Source organism: Ranitomeya imitator, chromosome 1 (genome assembly GCF_032444005.1).
Source record: "Ranitomeya imitator isolate aRanImi1 chromosome 1, aRanImi1.pri, whole genome shotgun sequence".
Classification (NCBI taxonomy): domain Eukaryota; kingdom Metazoa; phylum Chordata; class Amphibia; order Anura; family Dendrobatidae; genus Ranitomeya; species Ranitomeya imitator.
Window position 1 is genome coordinate 740,191,815 of NC_091282.1, and position 24,214 is coordinate 740,216,028.

Sequence of the window (24,214 nt, forward strand, 5' to 3'; positions counted from 1 at the left end):
GGGCTTGTTAACCCCCCTATCCCCACTGGCCCTTCCGCGATTCCTAACCATGCCGCTGCAGGTGACCCCCCCCTTGAGGGCCCCCGTACCATATTCTGGCTAAATCTCTAAGGCCATGTAATATTAGGCCCATCCCCCCGCTAGCCCCCCCCATAAATAACTCCCGTTCCCTACTCTCACTGGGAGCTACGGAGGGGTTAAAATTAGTAAATTGCTGGCTCTCACCTGGCTGCCTGGGCGCTGTGAACCCAGCAGCCAAAGGTCCTGGGTCCTGATGAAGGCGTGCTGGTCCCATGCTGGCTCCGTCTGCCGGTGGCTCCGCAGCTCCCGGGTCAACCTGCCTCACCGGCTGCCCACCGCCAGAAGCAGGCGAACCGGCAAGAATTGCAGGGCCCCTCGGAGCTGCCGCTGTGATCTGCAGGGCGCCGCCATCTTGGGGAGGTCTCCACAGGGCGCCGCCATCTTGATGTAGTCCCTGGTGCTGGTGCGCAGGCGCCGGGCTCCCAGATCCGGCGCCATCTTGCCGGAGACTTCTCTCACGTGGTGCCGCACTTCCTGCAGCGGCGCCATCTTGGATGAAGTCCTGGGAGAGTGGCGCCGCTGCAGCGCTGCTGACCGAGGCAGCCGAACGCTGCCCGCTGCTCGCCGGGGCCGCCCCCATCGATCCTCGGTACGCCGCTCCATCCGGCGTGCTGGAAGACAGGCCGGCCGGCTTCCGGCCGCTGGGACGTCGCCGCACAGGGGCCCGCCCCCTGGCACCTCGCGCTCCTCCACGCGCTCCTCCATGCCGAGCGGGGCCTGCAGAGCCGCTGACGCCCGCCGCTCCTGGATCCCGTCGTCTCTGTGCCGCGGGGGGGGGGGGGGACCCGGCCCCTGTTGTAGGTCCCGCCTATTGGATGGATTCCTCCCAGCCTGCGGGCGGGGAGCAGGGGGACCGCGTCCACCGGCCCTGGCTGGAGGGTCCCTGGAGGGGCTCCGTATGCGGCGCCGGACCCGGGGGGTAGCCTCAGGACTAAGGCGCGCCGGAGGCCGAGACCTCCGCGGCCGGAGTCCTGCTGGAGGGGCGATGGAGGCTCCGGCTACCGACCCCTGAAGCAGGCTGTTCACAGAAGCCTGCAGCCAATCCGTCCCTTGGGCGGCTGCTTCCACCCGGAGCTGCTGAAGCAAGGCCTCGACATCCATCGCTTGGGTACAAGGAGCTTCTCTTCTGTGGCTGGTGAGTACCCAAATGGTTGCCCCCTCCACGTGGCCACCCCCTTTTATATAGCCCCCCCCCCCCCTGCCCTGTCTCCGACCCCTCCTTCCTTTTTCAAATTCAAAAAACTCCGTCCCTCCTCTTAGCTTCTGTTAACCCTATAACCCCCCAACTTCCTACGAGCTCCCTATTGTCCCACGTCACCCTGTCATGGCGGCTTCCCCCAAGGGCCAGAGGCCCAGTACGGCCTTTCTGGAGGAAAAAAAGAGGCATTCAAAGAAAAGAACACTGATGTTTTGGGGTTGCTTTGCTGCCTCTGACACTGGACTGCTTGACCGTGTGCATGGCATTATGAAGTCTGAAGACTACCAACAAATTTTGCAGCATAATGTAGGGCCCAGTGTGAGAAAGCTGGGTCTCCCTCAGAGGTCATGGGTCTTCCAGCAGGACAATGACCCAAAACACACTTCAAAAAGCACTAGAAAATGGTTTGAGAGAAAGCACTGGAGACTTCTAAGGTGGCCAGCAATGAGTCCAGACCTGAATCCCATAGAACACCTGTGGAGAGCTCTAAAAATGGCAGTTTGGAGAAGGCACCCGTCAAATATCAGGGACCTGGAGCAGTTTGCCAAAGAAGAACGGTCTAAAATTCCTGCAGCGCATCTTGAGAAACTCATTGATGGTCACCGGAAGCGGTTGGTCACAGTTATTTTGGCTAAAAATTGTGCAACCAAGTATTAGGCTGAGGGTGCCAATACTTTTGTCTGGCCCATTTTTGTAGTTTTCTGTGAAATGATCAATGGTTTGCTTTTTGCTTCATTCTCTTTTGTGTTTTTTTCATTTAAGACAGTTTAAATGAAGATAAAAATACCAAAGAATTTGTGATTGCAATCATTTTCAGGTAGAAACTGAGTATTATCTGACAGAATTGCAGGGGTGTCAATACTTTTGGCCACAACTGTACTAGGTGGCTGTGCTATATACTCCGTGGGCTGTGCTATATACTCCGTGGGCTGTGCTATACACTACGTGGGCTGTTATATACTATGTGGCTGTGCTATATACTACGTGACTGTGCAATATACTACGTGGCTGTGCTATTTACTATGTGGGCTGTTATATACTATGTGGCTGTGCTATATACTACGTGGCCAGCTGCTTACAATCAGAGACAGGTGCAGTCCAGCCGCAAATTGGTGCGGGATTTGAACCACGCTTCGCTAATTGGTCGCGTTAGGCCGTATCCTGTGTATTCAATGTAGTATTCTAAAATCTTCATAAATAAACTACATACATATACTAGAATACCCGATGCGTTAGAATTGGGCTATCATCTAGTGTGAATATAAATAGTTTAGGGGTGAAATCCTGCCAACAGATTGTCTTCAGTGCTGTCATTTGCCACTCAATGATTGAACACATGGCAGGGAACAGACATGCCATAGACAATAACTGGCAAAGGTCTGTGAGGTGTTTTCCACAGAGGAACTGGAGCACATAAAAAGAAAAATTATGTTCATGTACAATTTAATTTGTACTTCATATGATGAAATGAGTAGAAAATGTTCCTTTTTAAATTCTGTATTAATCCACTGTGCTTAACTATTGGACATAGTGGTCGTGATTTAACCTTGAACTTCTGAAAGCTCAATATTTCACTTCTGATTGCTTTTCATCATTTATGTATTACAAGACTGCCCTCTAGTGACCAAATTCTGAAAATACAGGCAAATATCGGGCAATGGAAAATTGATTTAGATTTTTATCAGTCACTTAGAAATAAATCATGACTGACATATGCTGTCATAACTATTTACTGTTACCTATATATTTTTATTTATTTTTACAGTGAGTTAAAGTTGAATGTATATATTTGTATATCTATAATATAACGCTGGGAGCGTCACTCTGTCCGAAGCTCCTAGCGTTACATTATAGAAAAAATGCCGCCGATAGCAGGGGTCGGGAGCACGGGGACGCCGTCTACATATTTGCGCCCTGATTATGCAAATAATCCGCCGCCATAGTAAGTTTTTACTGACGCTATTCGTTTCAGGCGCCATTGTCTTGCTCCTGGTGCCGGAATCGGCGCCTGCGCAGTTCGCGCTTTCCGGCCCCATTTTCTTGAAGACACACTGCTGTGTGTCTACAAGAAAATGTAGCCGGAAAGGGCGGACTGCGCAGGCGCCGATTCCGGCACCAGGAGGAGCAAGACAATGGCGCCGGAAAGGAATGGCGTAAGTAACATGCAGCACATGACAGAACGGGGGCGCAGGATGGGAGCAGCACATGTCAGAACAGGGGCGCAGGATGGCAGCAGCACATGACAACGGGGGCGCAGGATGGGAGCAGCACATGACAGAACGGGGGTGCAGGATGGAAGCAGACATGACAGAATGGGGGCGCAGGATGGGAGCAGCACATGACAGAACGGGGGCGCAGGATGGCAGCAGCACATGACAGAACGGGGGCGCAGGATGGCAGCAGCACATGACAGAACGGGGGTGCAGGATGGCAGCAGCACATGACAGAATGGGGGCGCAGGATGGGAGCAGCACATGACAGAACGGGGGTGCAGGATGGAAGCAGCACATGACAGAACGGGGGCGCAGGATGGGAGCAGCACATGACAGAACGGGGGCGCAGGATGGGAGCAGCCAGTGACAGAACGGGGGCGCAGGATGGGTGCAGCACATGACAGGATGGGGGCGCAGGATGGGAGCAGCACATGTCAGAATGGAGGCGCAGGATGGGTGCAGCACATGACAGAATGGAGGCGCAGGATGGGTGCAGCACATGTCAGAATGGGGGCGCAGGATGGGAGCAGCACATGTCAGAATGGGGGCGCAGGATGGGAGCAGCACATGACAGGATGGTGCACATAATGGTGCCCGAAACGAATAGCGTAAGTAAAAACTTGCTGTGCCATGAGGCTGTGGCACTTCATGCCACAGCAATTTGTTACTTACGCCATTCCTTTCCGGCGCCATTGTCTTGCTCCTCCTGGTGCCGGAATCGGCGCCTGCACAGTCTGCGCTTACCGGCGCCATTTTCTTGAAGACACACAGCAGTGTGTCTTCAAGAAAATGGCGCCGGAAAGCACGGACTGCGCAGGAGCCGATTCCGGCACCAGGAGGAGCAAGACAATGGCGCCGGAAAAGAATCAGGTAGCGTAAGTAACAAATTGCTGTGCCATGAGGCTGTGGCACTTCATGCCACAGCTATTTGTTACTTACGCCACCTGATGGGGGTCATAAACCTTTATGGAGCAGCGTATGGGGCATATGGATGGGAGCAGCACATGACAGAACGGGGGCGCAGGATGGGAGCAGCACATGACAGAATAGGGCAGCACATGACAGAACGGGGGTGCAGGATGGCAGCAGCACATGACAGAACGGGGGCGCAGGATGGGAGAAGCACATGACAGAATAGGGCAGCACATGACAGAACGGGGGTGCAGGATGGCAGCAGCACATGACAGAACGGGGGTGCAGGATGGAAGCAGCACATGACAGAACGGGGGCGCAGGATGGGAGCAGCACATGTCAGAACAGGGGCGCAGGATGGCAGCAGCACATGACAACGGGGGTGCAGGATGGGAGCAGCACATGACAGAACGGGGGTGCAGGATGGAAGCAGCACATGACAGAATGGGGGCGCAGGATGGGAGCAGCACATGACAGAACGGGGGCGCAGGATGGCAGCAGCACATGACAGAACGGGGGCGCAGGATGGCAGCAGCACATGACAGAACGGGGGTGCAGGATGGCAGCAGCACATGACAGAATGGGGGCACAGGATGGGAGCAGCACATGACAGAACGGGGGTGCAGGATGGAAGCAGCACATGACAGAACGGGGGCGCAGGATGGGAGCAGCACATGACAGAACGGGGGCGCAGGATGGGAGCAGCCAGTGACAGAACGGGGGCGCAGGATGGGTGCAGCACATGACAGGATGGGGGCGCAGGAGGCGAGCAGCACATGTCAGAATGGAGGCGCAGGATGGGTGCAGCACATGACAGAATGGAGGCGCAGGATGGGTGCAGCACATGTCAGAATGGGGGCGCAGGATGGGAGCAGCACATGTCAGAATGGGGGCGCAGGATGGGAGCAGCACATGACAGGATGGGGACGCAGGATGGAGCAGCACATGACAGGATGGGGGCGCAGGATGGAGCAGCTCATGACAGGATGGGGACGCAGGATGGAGCAGCACATGACAGGATGGGGGCGCAGGATGGAGCAGCACATGACAGGATGGGGGTGCAGGATGGAGCAGCTCATGACAGGATGGGGACGCAGGATGGAGCAGCACATGACAGGATGGAGACCATATACCAATATAAATGCTCGCCACCCGGGCGTAGAACGGGTTCAATAGCTAGTGTATATATATATATATATATATATATGCTAGATGGTAGCCGATTCTAACGCATCGGGTATTCTAGAATATGCATGTCCCCGTAGTATATGGACAATTCTAGAATATGCATGTCCCCGTAGTATATGGACAATGATGATTCCAGAATTCACGGCAGACTGTGCCCGTCGCTGATTGGTCGAGGCAACTTTTATGACATCATCATCACCATGGCAACCATTATGACATGTACGTCGATACTGTGCCTGTCGCTGATTGGTCGAGGCGAATTCGCGGCAGACTGTGCCCGTCGCTGATTGGTCGAGGCAACCTTTATGACATCATCGTCGCCATGCAGACAGACAGACAGACAGAAAAACCCTTAGACAATCTATATATATAATTGTCTAAGGGTTTTTCCGTCTGTCTGTCTGTCCTGGAAATCCCGCGTCTCTGAATCAGCGACGGGCACAGCGACGATGATGTCATAAAGGACGTAGACATCCCGCGTCTCTGATTGGTCGAGGCCGCCAGGCCTCAGCCAATCAGCAACGGGCACAGCGACGATGATGTCATAAAGGACATAGAAATCCCACGTTTCTGATTCAGCGACGGGCACAGTATCGACATAGATGTCATAAAGGTTGCCTCGACCAATCAGCAACGGGCACAGTCTGCTGCGAATTCTGGAATAATCATTTTCCATATACTACGGGGACATGCATATTCTAGAATACCCGATGCGTTAGAATCGGGCCACAATCTAGTTATATATATAGATATACACTACTGTTCAAAAGTTTAGGGTCACTTAGAAATTTCCTTATTTTTTAAAGAAAAGCACAGTTTTTTTCCAATGAAGCTAACATTTAATAATTCAGAAATACCCTCTATACATTGTTACTGTGGTAAATGACTATTCCAGCTGCAAACGTCTGGTTTGTTATGCAATATATATCTTCATATGTGTATATATGCCCATTTCCAACAACCATCACTCTAGTGTTCTTATGGTACTTTGTGTTTGCCTGCTGTGTAAGAAGGCTAATGGATGGTTAGTATACCCTTGAAAACCCTGGTGCAAGTATGTTAGCGCAGCTGAAAACAGTTTGGCTGATTAGAGAAGCTATAAACCTGACCTTCCTTTGAGCTAGTTGACAATCTGGAGCATTACATTTGTTGGTTCCATTAAACTCTCAAAATGGCCAGAAAAAAAAAAACTTTCATGTGAAACTCGACAGTCTATTCTTGTTCTTAGAAATGAAGGCTATTCCATGTGAGAAATTGCCAAGAAACTGAAGATTTCCTACAATGGAGTGTACTACTCCCTTCAGAGGAGAACACAAACAGGCTCTAACCATAGTAGAAAGAGAAGTGTGAGGCCCCACTGCACAACTGAGCAACAAGAAGAGCACTTTAGAGTCTGTAGTTTGAGAAATTGACGCCTCACAGGTCCTCAACTCATTAAATAGTACACGCAAAACGCCAGTGTCAACATCTACAGTGAAGAGGTGACTCCGGGATGCTGGCCTTCAGGGCAGAATGGCAAAGAAAAAGCCATATCTGAGACTGGCTAATAAAAGGAAAAGATTAATATGGGCAAAAGAACACAGACATTGGACAGAGGAAGATTGGAAAAAAGTGTTATGGATAGACGAATCCAAGTTTGAGGTGTTTGGATCACACAGAAGAACATTTGTGAGACACAGAACAACTGAAAAGATGCTGGAACAGTGCCTGACACCATCTGTCAAGCATGGTGGAGGTAACGTGATGGTCTGGGGTTGCTTTGGTGCTGGTAAAGGAGGAGATTTGTACAAGGTAAAAGGGATTTTGAATGAGGAAGGCTATCACTCCATTTTGCAACGCCATGCAGGGCCGTATTTAGAGTTTCTGCTGCCCTAGGCACTTTTAGCGCTGCCTCCCCCTTTGGTGAGTATGACACTATCGGCAGTGACTTTGGCAAAAATCGCTGATGTGAAAGTCGCCTTTTGCAGCAGATCCGACAGTTTTTCCGCATCTGCCGCGTAATGGATCACTTAGGGCAACACTGCGTTCGGCCTCATTCATTCCCTATGGGACTTACAGACATGTGCGGCTCTTGCGGTTTTGCCGCCATCCGGCAAATGCGGTACTTGCAGCAATGAGAAAAAACACTACTAGCAGTGTTTTATGTATCATCGTAAGTGCAAAACCGCAATTGCCGCACATGTTCGCAAGTAGCCATCATTACCTGTCCCTGCACCTTGCTAGCTCATCCCTATCCAACCCTCCCTGACCTAAAACTACACTATAAAGCTTCAGAAAAGCAATTTATTAACTGCCATATTCCTATGATAATGAGGGCTCTAGGCTACGGCGTAGACTGGGACGGGCAGTGTCCGGGTCTCCATCCTCTCTGTGCACACCCTCAGTCCCTGCCTCACTGCCTGTGCACAGACCTCCCTCCACCGCACCCGGTAATCACCGCTCGCAGTAGCATACCAGCAGAGGTGTATCTAGGGTTTCTGGCACCCGGGGAAAGAATTCATTTTGGTGCCCCCCCTCCGCCAAGGACATATGTGATTTGCACACTCAGTCATGTGCCCACGAGCTCCTCTCCCTAATGCTCTCAATGTTCAGTGAAAAACTAAGAGAAGCAGAAGAGAAGCTCGATGTCACAGGACCATAAGAGTATGTGTCCACGTTCAGGATTGCATCAGGATTTGGTCAGGATTTTTCATCAGTATTTGTAGCCAAAACCAGGAGTGGAACAATTAGAGGAAAACTATAATAGAACCATATGCTCCACTTCTGTATTTATCACCCACTCCTGGTTTTGGCTACAAATACTGATGTAAAATACTGACCAAATCCTGATGCAATCCTGAACGTGGACACACACCCTAAGTCTGAAAAATCGCATATGAGTGACGTGTCCATGTGACGACTACTGGAACTTGCAGAGCTGAATCCTGACATCGCAGCTTCTGAATTCTCACAACGCATGCACTGCACTTTTAGGATTCTCCCTTGCCGGTGGACGGTCATGTCAGCACAAGTATGTGATTTGTAGACTTCTGACCACATTCTGACTAGATGTGCCCGGCCTCGCTCAGTTCATTTTCATTGACGGAGGTCACGCATGTCTAGTCAGCACGTGATCGCATTAATGTAAATCCCCAGCATGAGAGAATCCTGACAGCGTGCAGTGTGCACTGTGAGAATTCAGAAGTCTGCAGTCACAAAGAATGACTGCAGACTCATCACAAGCCTGGACATCCCCTTTAAAAGGGACTCTGTCACCTGAATTTGGAGGGAACAATTTTCAGCCATAGGGGCGGGGCTTTCGGGTGTTTGATTCACCCTTTCCTTACCCGCTGGCTGCATGCTGGCTGCAATATTGGATTGAAGCTCATTCTCTGTCCTCCATAGTACACGCCTGCGCAAGGCAAGATTGCAGATTGTGCAGGTACAGTATGTACTACGGAGGACAGAGAATGAGCTTCAATCCAATATTGCAGCCAGCATGCAGCCAGCGGGTATGGAAAGGGTGAATCAAACACCCGAAAACCCCACCCCTATGGCTGAAAATTGTTCCCTCCAAATTCAGGTGACAGTGTCCCTTTAAATCTCCTAACATATATAAAAACATGAGAGTTAGCATCACAAATAACATTTACATCCAGGTACCTTATAGATGACGTCGCCTCTGGAGCCGTTCTCCTTTTCTTCATCTTGTCCAGATCCCATGATGAGTTTTCTCATCCACAGCCGTCTCTGCAGACTTCCATCTTCGCCGCTCTTTTGCAGAAAGTCTCCACATGACGCCCTTAAAGATACAAGTGTCATTATAATGCTCCCAAATAAAAAATTGCCCCTCACTATATTGTCTGCACAAAGTATGACCCCCACACTGTCCCTCTTATGGTACATGCTCTTCACACTGTCCTCTCCTTTCTATACCAGTCCCCTCTTCACACTGTCCTCTCACACTGTGTCCCCCTTATAGGGCCCAGTATTTATACTCCATATTTATACTCCATCCTCCCACACTGCGTTCATGCCTCCCCCATCCTCCCACCCTGCGTTCATGGCTCCCCCATCCTTCTCCCCTGCAAGCATGGCTCCCCCATCCTCCCACTCTGCGTTCATGGCTCCCCATCCTTCTCCCCTGCGTTCATGGCTCCCCCATCCTTCTCCCCTGCGTTCATGGCTCCCCCATCCTCCCACTCTGCGTTCATGGCTCCCCCATCCTCCCACTCTGCGTTCATGGCTCCCCCATCCTCCCACTCTGCGTTCATGGCTCCCCATCCTTCTCCCCTGCGTTCATGGCTCCCCATCCTTCTCCCCTGTATGCACGGCTCCCCATCCTTCTCCCCTGTATGCACGGCTCCCCATCCTTCTCCCCTGTGTGCACGGCTCCCCATCCTTCTCCCCTGTGTGCACGGCTCCCCATCCTTCTCCCCTGTGTACATGGCTCCCCATCCTTCTCCCCTGTGTGCACGGCTCCCCATCCTTCTCCCCTGTGTGCACGGCTCCCCAACCTTCTCCCCTGTATGCACGGCTCCCCATCCTTCTCCCCTGTGTGCACGGCTCCCCATCCTTCTCCCCTGTGTGCACGGCTCCCCATCCTTCTCCCCTGTGTACATGGCTCCCCATCCTTCTCCCCTGTGTGCACGGCTCCCCATCCTTCTCCCCTGTGTGCACGGCTCACCAACCTTCTCCCCTGTGTGCACGGCTCCCCATCCTTCTCCCCTGTGTACATGGCTCCCCATCCTTCTCCCCTGTGTGCACGGCTCCCCATCCTTCTCCCCTGTATGCACGACTCCCCATCCTCCCCTGTATGCACGGCTCCCCATCCTTCTCCCCTGTATGCACGGCTCCCCATCCTTCTCCCCTGTGTGCACGGCTCCCCATCATTCTCCCCTGTATGCACGACTCCCCATCCTTCTCCCCTGTATGCACGGCTCCCCATCCTTCTCCCCTGTATGCATGGCTCCCCATCCTCCTCCCCTGTGTGCACGGCACCCCACTTTTTTCCCTGTCATACTTACCTCTCACCGGCGCGCAGCACAGAACTTCCTGGCATCTCAGCGTCTTCCTTCCTGTCTTCAGCGGTCACATGGTAGCGCTAATTAAGGGTGATGAATATGCGCATATTCATCACCCTTAATGATCGGTACCATGTGACCGCTGAAGACAGGACGGCGCTGAGACGCAGTTGCAGCCACCGCTGGAGGAAGGTGAGTATTACGTCTTCAGGGAGGGAGGGAGGGGGGCGGGAAGGAGGGAGGAGGGGGGGGCGGGAAGGGGGGAGGGAGGAGGGGGGGCGGAAACGTGACCCCGGAGTTTTATAAAATAAAAAAAAAAAAAAAAAAGGAAAAAACCTAGCTCAAGGGCGCCCCCCCGCATCCCGCCGCCCTAGGCACGTGCCCTCAAGTGCCTAGTGGCAAATACGGCCCTGACGCCATGCCATACCCTGTGGATAGCTCTTGATTGGAGCCAATTTCATCCTACAACAGGACAATGACCCAAAGCACACCTCCAAATTATGGAACTATTTAGGGAAGAAGCAGGCAGCTGGTATTCTATCTGTAATGGAGTGGCCAGTGCAGTCACCAGATATCAGCCCCAATGAGCTGTTGTGGGAGCAGCTTGACCGTATGTTACGCAAAAAGTCATTTTCACACCTTCAGGAACCTTAAAGGGACCTACCAGCTGTTTCCCTATGATTCCGGCCCAAAACATGACTCCTCCACCTCCTTGCTGACATCGCAGCCTTGTTGGGACATTGTGGCCTCCACCAACCATCCACTACTCCATCCATCTGAACCATCCAGGGTTGCTCGACACTCAACAAGACTGTTTGAAAATTAGTCTTCATGTATGTCTGGGCCCACTGCAACCGTTTCTGCTTGTGAACACTGTTTAGGGGTGGCCGAATAGTAGGTTTATGCACCACAGCAAGCCTTTGAGGGACTCCAGAGGCACCACTAGCTTCAAATAACTGTTTGCTGCTTTGTAATGGTATTTTGACAGCTGCTCTCTTAAGCCAATGAATTTGTCTGGCAGAAACTTTCCTTATTATGCCTTTATCTGCATGAACTTTGTCTGTGCTCTGTTTCAGTCACAAATCTCTTCACAGTATGATGATCACTCTTAAGTTTTCATGAAATATCTAATGTTTTCAAACCTTGTCCAAGGCATTGCACTATTTAACGCTTTTCAGCAGCAGAGAGATCCTTTTTATTTCCCATATTGCTTGAAACCTGTGGTCTGCTTAATAATGTGGAACATCATTTTAAAGTAGTTTTCCTTTAATTAAAATCATCTGGAAAACTAATTATCACATGCGTTTATGATTGATTGCAGTGATCCATTGAGCCCCGAGACACAATACCATCCACGAGTTCATTTGAAAAACAAAACACCTTCTCATTTAAAGATTTTTCTGTGTTTTCATGACTATGAAAATTGTACATTCACACTGAAGGCATCAAAACTATGAATTAACACATGTGAAATTATGTACTTAACAAAAAAGTGTGAAACAACTGAAAATATGTCTTATATTCTAGGTTCTTCAAAGTAGCCACCTTTTGCTTTGATGATTGCTTTGCATGCTCTTGGTATTCTCTTGTTGAGCTTCAAGAGGTAGTCACCGGGAATGGTCTTCCAACAATCTTGAAGGAGTTCCCAGAGATGCTTAGCACTTGTTGGCCCTTTTGCCTTCACTCTGCGGTCCAGCTCACCCCAAACCATCTCGATTGGGTTCAGGTCTGGCCACTGTGGAGGCCAGGTCATCTGGTGTAGCACCCCATCACTCTCTTTCCTGGTCAAATAGCCCTTACACAGCCTGGAGGTGTGTTTGGGGTCATTGTCCTGTTGAAAAATAAATGATGGTCCAACTAAAAGCAAACCGGATGGAATAGCATGCCACTGCAAGATGCTGTGGTAGCCATGCTGGTTCAGTATGCCTTCAATTTTGAATAAATCCCCAACAGTGTCACCAGCAAAGTACCCCCACACCATCACACCTCCTCCTGCATGCTTCACGGTGGGAACCAGGCATGTAGAGTCCATCCGTTCACCTTTTCTGCGTCGCACAAAGACATGGTGGTTGGAACCAAAGATCTCAAATTTGTACTTATCAGACCAAAGCACAGATTTCCACTGGTCTAATGTCCATTTCTTGTGTTCTTTAGCCCAAACAAGTCTCTTCTGCTTGTTGCCTGTCCTTAGCAGTGGCTTCCTAGCAGCCATTTTACCATGAAGGCCTTCTGCACAAAGTCTCCTCTTAACAGTTGTTGGAGAGATGTGTCTGCTGCTAGAAATCTGTGTGGCATTGACCTGGTCTCTAATCTGAGCTGCTGTTAACCTGTGATTTCTGAGGCTGGTGACTCGGATAAACTTATCCTCAGAAGCAGAGGTGACTCTTGGTCTTCCTTTTCTGGGGCAGTCCTCATGTGAGCCAGTTTCTTTGTAGCATTTGATGGTTTTTGCCGCTGCACTTGGGGACACTTTCAAAGTTTTCCCAATTTTTCGGACTGACTGACCTTCATTTCTTAAAGTAATGATGGCCACTCGTTTTCTTTACTGAGTTGCTTTTTTTCTTGCCATAATACAAATTCTAACGGTCTATTCAGTAGTACTATCAGCTGTGTATCCACCAGACTTCTGCACAACACAACTGATGGTCCCAACCCCATTTATAAGGCAAGAAATCCCACTTATTAAACCTGACAGGGCACACCTGTGAAGTGAAAACCATTCCCGGTGACTACCTCTTGAAGCTCATCAAGAGAATACCAAGAGTGTGCAAAGCAGTCATCAAAGCAAAAGGTGGCTACTTTGAAGAACCTAGAATATAAGACATATATATATGTACAATTTTCATAGTCACGAAAATACAGAAAAATCTTTAAATGAGAAGGTGTGTCCAAACTTTTTGTCTGTATTGTATATATATATATATATATATATATATATATATATATATATATATATATATATATATATATATATATATATATATATATATATATATATATATATATATATATATATCTCACAACACGCTTATACATGTCCCCTTTTCCTAAAGGGGTCTGCTCTTCGTCATAGCTGGCTATTGTCAGATAGTCCTTTTAAAAACAAAAACTCTTTCAGTTTACTGTGTATTCAAATTTGCAGCCCTTTTTGAGATATTAACACTTTTCTTTTGTTTACAGATTGTTGCGTAGTAGAGCAACCACCGCTACTGTCTGGCTTGTAAACACTGCGTGAACCTTGACAGCGCCCTCTAGCAATCCTGGTCAGCATCAAAACAGTGTGTCTTGACTCTGTTGTCGGGTGTCCTGTGACCAGGGGCTCCTTCTCTGTCCCTAATGCTAGGGGCGCCCTAGCTCGCCCTGTTCCCCAGATTACGTCTGATGGTGAAGAGGCAGGGGCCACATACCTTGCCTTAGCTCCTGAATCCGCCCTCAGTCTGTACCCTTCCCCCATCCAGGGAAGAGGGGAGTAGTAGTGTACCATAATACACCAACCAGACAAACAAGGTAATACAAACAGGGATAAAGGAAAATACCAATCATACAAATATACTCACATATAAACAACAAAGGTGTGCACCAGGTTGTGGGGGATGGAGTTAAACCAAAGTAGAAGAAGAAAGGGAATTATCACACACTCCAAGCCAAGCAACAGTCAAAGATAAATCCACCAAACGCCTTCTCCAATAACAACCACCAACAGCCTCCAGCCATGCAGCAAAAGATTGAGTGCTAGCCAGGGCCCAGATTATATAGGAGATGGGAGTGGCTAACAGTACACAGCTGAGAGCCTTAACAGAGTAAAGCTTCCAGGAGCTCTCAACTGATCAGATTAACCCTGCTCTGCTAAAAAAAAATTTACAACATTTAATATGAAGGTGAAGTGCTTTTAATTAGTGCAGGAGTAGGAGAAATCAGGTCATAAATACAAGGGGAAAAGTAGAAACAGCTTAAAATAGCTGATATAATTACCTGTATATGCCAGGAAAAAGTCCAGGAGCATATGACCTATACCTCTTTGCCAGACTTATGCAGACTAGGCTTCACGGGAAATGTGCAATACCTATATATAATGTTATTTGATAGTACTATATGGATTCCTGTTTGCCTATGTACACTTTTTGCCCAGTGAGCGCCCTTACTTTTTGACATGTGTTAGTGGTTGTACCCCCTTCCCTGTCCTTCCTTTTTGTCATCTTTACCTGAGCACTTAATACATTTATATTGATTATTTAATTAGATTTGTGATCTTTTTGTCGTGTTTTTTCTTCGTTTTGGTAAACTGATGCCATGTCAGTGCCATTTGCATCATGGTTTGGGGTTTTTCAATCCCTAACACATTTAGAAACTCGCTCCAGTATCTTACATGTGAAAATTGCATTATTATTTTCGGTATATCCATCTTTTATGGGGGAAAGTTGCACAAACAGTAATAACCTGCTGTTACTCCACAATACCATCTTACCTTATCATCTCCACGACTGTCATGCAGGTCATAGTAGTGTCTGGAAAAAAAAAAGAATGAGTAACGAAGTGCAACACTTCACTGGTGTAAAGTCAATTCCAGGGTTGTTTTTCTATAACTCATGTGTAATAGCTCAGATCTCAATATTATTATTGAGATTATTACCGTAGTTAGCTAGTTGTGTTTAACCCCTTTCTGACCTCGTACGGGATAGTACGTCCGAGGTCAGAAGCCCTGCTTTGATGCAGGCTCCAGCGGTGAGCCCGCATCAAAGCCGGGACATGTCAGCTGTTTTGAACAGCTGACATGTGCCCGTAATAGGCGCGAGCAGAATCGCGATCTGCCCGCGCCTATTAACTACCGTATATACTCGAGTATAAGCCGAGATTTTCAGCCCAAATTTTTGGGCTGAAAGTGCCCCTCTCGCCTTATACTCGAGTCACGGTAGCGGTGGGGTCGGCGGGTGAGGGGGTGAGGGCGCTGAGGTATACTTACCTAGTCCCAGCGATCCTCGCGCTGTCCCTGCCGTCCCACGGTCTTCTGTGCTGCAGCTTCTTCCCCTCTTCAGCGGTCACGTGGGACCGCTCATTAGAGAAATGAATAGGCGGCTCCACCTCCCATAGGGGTGGAGCCGCCTATTCATTTCTCTAATCAGCGGTAACGGTGACCGCTGATAGAGAAAGAAGCTGCGGCACCGAAGACAGCTGTGACAGGCGGGGAGCGCCAGGATCGCTGGGACTAGGTAAGTATGTCATATTCACCTGTCCGCGTTCCAGCCGCAGGGCGCCGCTCCATCTTCCCAGCGTCTCCGCTCTGACTGTGCAGGTCAGAGGGCGCGATGACGCATATAGTGTGCGCGGCGCCCTCTGCCTGATCAGTCAGTGCAGAGACGCCGGGACCGGACGCTGGGGAGCTGCAAGCAAGAGAGGTGAGTATGGCTTTTTTTTTTTATTGCAGCAGCAGCGGCCATGGCACAGATTTATGTGGAGCATCTATGGGGATATATGAACGCTGCAGAGCACTATATGGGGCACAGCTATGGGGAGATATGAACGCTGCAGAGCACTGTATGGGGCACAGCTATGGGGAAATATGAACGGTGCAGAGCACTATATGGGGCACAGCTATGGGGAGATATGAACGCTGCAGAGCACTGTATGGGGCACAGCTATGGGGAGATATGAACGCTGCAGAGCACTATATGGGGCACAGCTATGGGGAGATATGAACGCTGCAGAGCACTGTATGGGGCACAGCTATGGGGAGATATGAACGCTGCAGAGCACTGTATGGGGCACAGCTATGGGGAGATATGAACGCTGCAGAGCACTATATGGCACAGCCAAGGCGGAATATGAACAGTGCAGAGCACTATATGGGACACAGCTATGGGGAGATATGAACGCTGCAGAGCACTATATGGGGCACAGCTATGGGGAGATATGAACGCTGCAGAGCACTGTATGGGGCACAGCTATGGGGAGATATGAACGCTGCAGAGCACTATATGGCACAGCCAAGGGGGAATATGAACAGTGCAGAGCACTATATGGGGCACAGCTATGGGGAGATATGAACGGCGCAGAGCACTATATAGCACAGCTATGGGGAAATAATGATCTATTTTTATTTTTGAAATTCACCGGTAGCTGCTGCATTTCCACCCTAGGCTTATACTCGAGTCAATAGGCTTTCCCAGTTTTTTGTGGCAAAATTAGGGTGGTCGGCTTATACTCGGGTCAGCTTATACTCGAGTATATACGGTAGTTAAATGCCGCTGTCAAACGCAGACAGCGGCATTTAACTACCGCATCCGGCCGGGCGGCCGGAAATGACGGCATCGCCGACCCCCGTCACATGATCGGAGGTCAGCGATGCTTCTCCATTGTAACCATAGAGGTCCTTGAGACCCCTATGGTTACTGATCGCCAGTAGCTGTGAGCGCCACCCTGTGGTCGGCGCTCACAGCACACCTGATTTTCTGCTTCGTAGCAGTGAACAGCAGATCGCTGCTATGTAGCAGAGCCGATCGTGCTGTGCCTGCTTCTAGCCTCCCATGGAGGCTATTGAAGCATGGCAAAAGTAAAAAAAAAAAGTTAAAAAAAATGTGAAAAAAAAAAAAATATATATAAAAGTTTAAATCACCCCCCTTTCGCCCCAATCAAAATAAATCAATTAAAAAAAAATCAAATCTACACATATTTGGTATCGCCGCGCTCAGAATCGCCCGATCTATCAATTAAAAAAAAGCATTAACCTGATCGCTAAACAGCGTAGCGAGAAAAAAATTCGAAACGCCAGAATTGCGTTTTTTGGTCGCCGCGACATTGCATTAAAATGTAATAACGGGCGATCAAAAGAACGTATCTGCACCAAAATGCTATCATTAAAAACGTCATCTCGGCACTCAAAAAATAAGCCCTCAGCCGACCCCAGATCATGAAAAATGGAGACGCTACAAGTATCGGAAAATGGCGCAATATTTTTATTTTTTATTTTTAGCAAAGTTTGGAATTTTTTTTCACCACTTAGGTAAAAATTAACCTAGTCATGTTAGGTGTCTATGAACTCGTACTGACCTGGAGAATCATAATGTCAGGTCAGTTTTAGCATTTAGTGAACCTAGCAAAAAAGCCAAACAAAAAACAAGTGTGGGATTGCACTTTTTTTGCAATTTCACCGCACTTGGAATTTTTTTTCCGGTTTTCTAGTACACGACATGCTAAAACCAATGATGTCGTTCAAAAGTACAACTCGTCCCGCAAAAAATAAGCCCAAATTGACGGAAAAATAAAAAAGTTATGGCTCTGGGAAGGAGGGGAGTGAAAAACGAACACGGAAAAACGAAAAATCCCAAGGTCATGAAGGGGTTAAAGGAGTTGAGCAATCATAAACCTTGGTAGTAATCTCTAGGACATGCTACAAATGTCCAATTGTTGGGGATCTGACCTCCCTGATCCCATAAAGACAAGAACAAAAATAATCATGGTAAAGTGTCATGCTATTTCAACTCTTGACTCCTGTGCTATGTGTGACGGCTGCATGGACAAATATTTACAAAGAGCCAATAACAGGAGGAGACAAAGCAGTCAGAGTGACTGGTACAGATTTCAGCTTTCAGCAGAAGCAGAACATTGTGGGGTATTAACCCCTTAACGACCACCAATACGCCTTTTAAAGGCGTCAGTTAAGGGTACTTATTCCTCAGCGCCACTTAAGGGTATAGCACCCGCCAGCTTCGGAAAATCTCCGGGGGCTCGGCTACTCGGTTACTGTCCCCAGTGTTGCAATCGCCGTTATTTGATTAGTCCGATTTCCCATTTATTTCTCTCTCCACTGATATGATCAAGCATACCAGAGGACAGAGAAATGTGGTCCATCGAGCCTACCCGGTACCTCCGGCATCAATGTAACCCTCCGGCTCTGTCCGCCGGCCCTCAGCAGCTTCTTCCAGGAAGAAAATGGAGGGTGCATGTGCAGTGCACCTGCCGACATGTGCCAGCCAGTACCCAGCAAAAATAGGAGATTTTTCCTATAGGATCATTTTGATCACTGTGATAGACCCTATCACAGTGATCAAAATGTTTTAAAAAAGTAAATCAAACCCCCCTAGTTAGGTAAAAATAACAACATTAAAAAAAGTATTTTTTTTCCATTTTTCCATTAGGGTTAGGGTTGGGGCTAGAACTAGGATTAGGGTTGGGCTAGGGTTGAGGCTAGCATTGAGGATAGGGTTGGGGCTAGCATTGGGGTTAGAGCTAGGGTTAGGGTTGGGCTAGGGTTGGGGCTAGGGTTAGTGTTGAGGCTAGGTTTTGGGTTGGGCTTAGGGTTGTGTTGTTGGGGTTATGGTTGTGGTGTTGGGGTTAGGGTTGGAGTTAGGTTTGTCTTAGGGCTAGGGTTGTGTTGGGGATACGGTTGTGTTGGGGTTACGGTTGGGGTGTTGGGATTAGGGTGGTGGTGGAGTTGGGGTTAGGGTTGTGGTTAGGTTTAGGGTTGGGATTGGGGTCATGGGTAGGGCTGTTAGGGTTGGTGTTATAATTGGGGGGCGTCCACTATTTAGGTACATCCAGGGTCTCCAAACGTGACATGGTGCCTGCCTTTGATTCCAGCCAATTTTGTGATCAAAAAGTCAAATGGTGTTCCCTCCCTACTGAGCCCTGCCATGCACCCCACCAGTGGCTTTCCCCCACGTGCGGGGTATTGGCGGGTTCAGGAGAAATTGAACAACAAATTTTGTGGTCCATTTTCTCCTGATACCCTTGTGAAAATAAAAAAATTTGGTTCCAAGGTAAATTTTTTGTGAAAAAAGTAAAGTGTTCATTTTTTTCCTTCCACCTTGCTTTAGTTTTCGTGAAGCACCTGAAGGATTAATAAACTTCTTGAATGTGGTTTTGAGCACCTTGAGGGGTGCAGTTTTTAGAATGGTGTCACTTTGGGGTATTTTCTGTCATATTGACCCCCCAAACTCACTTCAAATGTGAGGTGGTCACTAAAAAAAATGGTTTTGTAAATTTTGTTGAAAAAAATCAGACATCGCAGGTCAATTTTTAACCCTTATAACTTAATAACAAAAAAAAAAATGTTTCCAAAATTGTGATGATGTAAAGTAGACATGTGGGAAATGTTATTTATTAACTATGTTGTTTGATCTGGCTCTCTGATTTAAGGGCACAAACATTAACCCCTTAATCCCATATGACGTACTATCCCGACGAGGTGACCTGGGACTTAATTCCAAGTGACGGGATAGTATGTCATATGCAATCGGCCGCGCTCACAGGGGGGAGCGCAGCTGATCGCGGCCGGGTGTCAGCCGAGTATCGCAGCTGACATCCGGCACTATGTACCAGGAGTGGTCACGGACCGCACCTGGCACATTAACCTCCGAAACACTGCGACCAAACATGATTGCAGTGTTCCGGGGGCATAGGGAAGCATAGCGCAGGGAAGGGGCTCCCTGCGTGCTTCCCTGAGACCCTCGATACAAGACGATGTGCTCACCTTGTACCAAGAGTCTCTTCCCTTCAGGCCCCAGATCCAAAATAGCCACGGGGCTACTTCCGGGTCCTGCAGGGGGGTGGCTTACAAGAGCCTGCTCAGAGCAAGTGCTGGTAAGCCTGCAGTCCTGCTTCTCAGATCGCTGATCTGACACAGTGCTGTGCAAAGTGTCAGATCAGCGATGTGACCCTATAGTGTGATCTCCCCCCCCCCACCCGGGAAAACTTTATAAAGTAAAAAAAAAATATTTAGATGTGTAAGGCTAGTTTCACACAAGCTTTTACCTGATCTGCGGCGGGCTGCGGACTTCCTCCGTGAAGCCCCGCCCACCGCCGCACCTCCGCTGCTAGCGGCTGTATGCGGATTGTGCCGCATGCGTTGTTTTGACGATGCGGAAAAAAAAATTGCTACAGGCTGCGTCCTACGCTGGTCGCCGCATCGTCAAAACGACGCATACGGCACCATCTGCACGACCTGCGTACCTAATGATAAATATAGGTACGCAGGCCGCATGCGGATGTAGGCGGAGCTAGCCGCGGAGCTGCGGCCGAGGGCGGGGCTTCACGGAGGAAGTCCGCAGCCCGCCGCAGATCAGGTAAACGCGAAGTGAAACCGGCCTAAGAAAAAATAAAAAAAAATAAAAAAAAATTCCTAAATAAAAAAAATATATATTTTTCCCATAAATACATTTCTTTCTCTAAATAATAAAAAAAAATAAAAGTACACATATTTAGTATTGTCGCGTCCGTAACGACCCCACCTATAAAACTGTCCCACTAATTAACCCCTTCACTGAACGCCGTAAAAAAAAAAAATGAGGCAAAAACGCTTTATTATCATACCGCCAAACAAAAAGTGGAATAACACGCAATCAAAAAGACAGAAATAAATAACCATGGTACTGCTGAAAATGTAATCTTGTCCGGCAAAAAACGAACCGCCATACAGCATCATCAGCGAAAAAATAAAAAAGTTACAGCCCTCAGAATAAAGCAATGCAAAAATAGTTATTTTTCCTATAAAATAGTTTTTATCGTATAAAAGCGCCAAAACATTAAAAAAAATAAATGTGGTATCGCTGTAATCATTCTGACCCGAAGAATAAAACTGCATTATGAATTTTACCAAACGTGGAACGATATAAACGACTCCCCCCCCCCCCCAAAAAAAAAAAAAGAAATTCATGAATAGCTGGTTTTTGGTCATTCTGCCTCACAAAAATCGAAAAAAAAAGCGATCAAAAAAATGTCACGTGCCCGAAAATGATACCAGTAAAAACTTCATCTCGTCCTGCAAAAAACAAGACCTCACATGACTCTGTGGACCAAAATATGGAAAAATTATAGCTCTCAAAATGTGGAAACGCAAAAACTATTTTTTTGCAATAAACAGCGTCTTTTAGTGTGTGACAGCTGCGAATCACAAAAATACGCTAAAAAAAAGCTATAAATAGTAAATCAAACCCCCTTCATCACCCTCTTAGTTAGGGAAAAGTAGGGTTGGGGCTAGGGTTAGGGCTACAGTTAGGGTTGGGGCTAAAGTTAGGGCTAGGGCTGGGGCTAAAGTTAGGGTTAGGGCTGGGGCTAAAGTTAGGGTTAGGGCTACAGTTAGGGTTGGGGCTAAAGTTAGGGTTAGGGCTGAGGCTAAAGTTAGGGTTAGGGCTACAGTTAGGCTATGTTCACACTTTGCGTTGTCCTTCTGCGGGTTCTCCCGCAGCGGATTTGATAAATCTGCAGGGCAAAACAACTGCGGTTCTCCCTGCAGATTTATCGCGGTTTGTTCCGCGGTTTCCGCTGCGGGTTTCCGCCTATACTATTGATGATGCATATGCAGCAATATGCAGCATCAATAGTAATGTTAAAAATAATAAAAATTGGTTATACTCACCCTCTGACGTCCCGATCTCCTCGGCGCTGCACCCGGCGGTCCGGTTCCAAAGATGCTGTGCGAGAAGGACCCTTCGTGACGTCACGGTCATGTGACCGCGACGTCACCGCAGGTCCTGGTCGCACAGCAACTCTGACCGGACGGCCGCGTGCAGCGCTGAGACTTCAGAGGGTGAGTATAACATGATTTTTTATTTTTTAACCCCAAATATGGTTCCCAGGGCCTGGAGGAGAGTCTCCTCTCCTCCACCCCGGGTAGGAACCGCACATTATCCGCTTACTTCCCGCAACGTGGGCACAGCCCCATGCGGGAAGTAAGCGGTTCAATGTATTCCTATGGGTGCAGAATCGCAGCGATTCTGCACAAAGAAGTGACATGCTGCGGGTTTTAAACCGCTGCGTTCCCGCGCGGTTTTTCCCGCAGCATGTGCACAGCGGTTTGCGGTTTCCATAGGGTTTACATGTTACTGTAAACGCTATGGAAACTGCTGCGGACCCGCAGCATCAAAATCGCGGTGGTTCCGCGGTAAAAACCGCAAAGTGTGAACCCAGCCTTAGGGTTGGGGCTAAAGTTAGGGTTTGGATTACATTTACAGTTGGGATTAGGGTTAGGGGTGTGTCAGGGTTAGGGGTGTGGTTAGGGTTATGGTTGGGATGAGGGTTAAGGGTGTTTTGAGTTAGGGGTGTGGTTAGGGTTGGGATTAGGGATAGGGGTGTGGTTGGGTTAGGGTTTCAGTTAGAATTGGGGGTTTCCACTGTTTAGGCACATCAGGGCTCTCCAAACGCGACATGGCGTCTGATCTCAACTCCAGCCAATTCTGCATTGAAAAAGTAAAACAGTGCTCCTTCCCTTCCGAACTCTCCCGTGTGCCCAAACAGGGGTTTAACCTAAAATATGGGGTATCAGCGCACTCAGGACAAATTGGAAAATAACTTTTGGGGTCCAATTTCTCCTGTTACCCTTGAGAAAATACAAAACTGGGGGCTTAAAAATAATTTTTGTGGAAAACAAAAAGAATTGTTATTTTCATGGCTCTATAAACTGTAGTGAAACACTTGAGGGTTCAAAGCTCTCAACACATCTAGATAAGTTCCTTAGGGGGTCTACTTTCCAAAATGGTGTCACTTGTGGGGGGTTTCAATGTTTAGGCACACCAGTGGCTCTCCAAACGCAACATGGTGTCCCATCTCAATTGCAGTCAATTTTGGATTGAAAAGTCAAATGGCGCTCCTTCCCTTCCTAGCTCTGCCATATGCCCAAACAGTGGCTTACCCCCACATTTGGGGTATTGGCGTACTCAGGACAAATTGTACAACAACTTTTGGGGTCCATTTTCTCCTGTTACCCTTGGTAAAATAAAACAAATTGGAGCTTAAGTAAATTTTTGTGAAAAAAAGTTAAATGTTTAATTTTTTTTAAATATTCCAAATATTCCTGTAAAACACCTGAAGGGTTAATAAACCTCTTGAATGTGGTTTTGAGCACCTTGAGGGGTGCAGTTTTTAGAATGCTGTCACACTTGGTTATTTTCTATCATATAGACCCCTCAAAATGACTTCAAATGTGATGTGGTCCCTAAAAAAATGGTGTTGTAAAAATGAGAAATTGCTGGTCAACTTTTAACTCCCTAACAAAAAAAAAATTGGTTACAAAATTGTGCTGATGTAAAGTAGACATGTGGGAAATGTTACTTATTAAGTACGTTGTGTGACATATCTCTGTGATTTAAGGGCATAAAAATTAAAAGTTGAAAAATTGCAAAATTTTCAACATTTTCGCCAAATTTCCATTTTTTTCACAACTAAACACAGGTAATATCAAATAAATTTTACTACTATCATGAATTACAATATGTCACGAGAAAACAATGTCAGAATCATCAGGATCCATTGAAACATTCCAGAGTTATAACCTCATAAAGGGACAGTGGTCAGAATTGTAAAAATTGGCCCGGTCATTAACGTGCAAACCACCCTTGGGGCTTAAGGGGTTAAAAGTTTAAAAATTGCTAGATTTTCAACATTTTTGCCAAATTTCCGTTTTTTTTCCGTAAGTAAACACAAGTCATATCGAAGAAATTTTACTACTATCATGAAGTACAATATGTCACGAAAAAAACAGTCTCAGAATCAGTGGGATCCGTTGAAGTGTTCCAGACCTATAACCTCATCAAGTGACAGTGGTCAGAATTGTAAAAATTGGCTTGGTCATTAAGGACAAAATTAGTTCTGTCACCAATGAGTTAAACTATTATACCTGGGACATACAG

General features: G+C 47.8%; 1 protein-coding gene across 1 annotated transcript in view; it reads right to left on the reverse strand.

Annotated features, from left to right (window-relative positions):
• LOC138644984 (coiled-coil domain-containing protein 170-like) overlaps nt 1–24,214 on the reverse strand; it is a 105,378-nt gene that overhangs the window by 68,241 nt on the left and 12,923 nt on the right. The window contains exon 3 of the mRNA XM_069733944.1: nt 15,061–15,100. Coding sequence (XP_069590045.1) covers nt 15,061–15,100 — 40 coding nt within the window. The remainder of the gene's footprint in view (nt 1–15,060; nt 15,101–24,214) is intronic.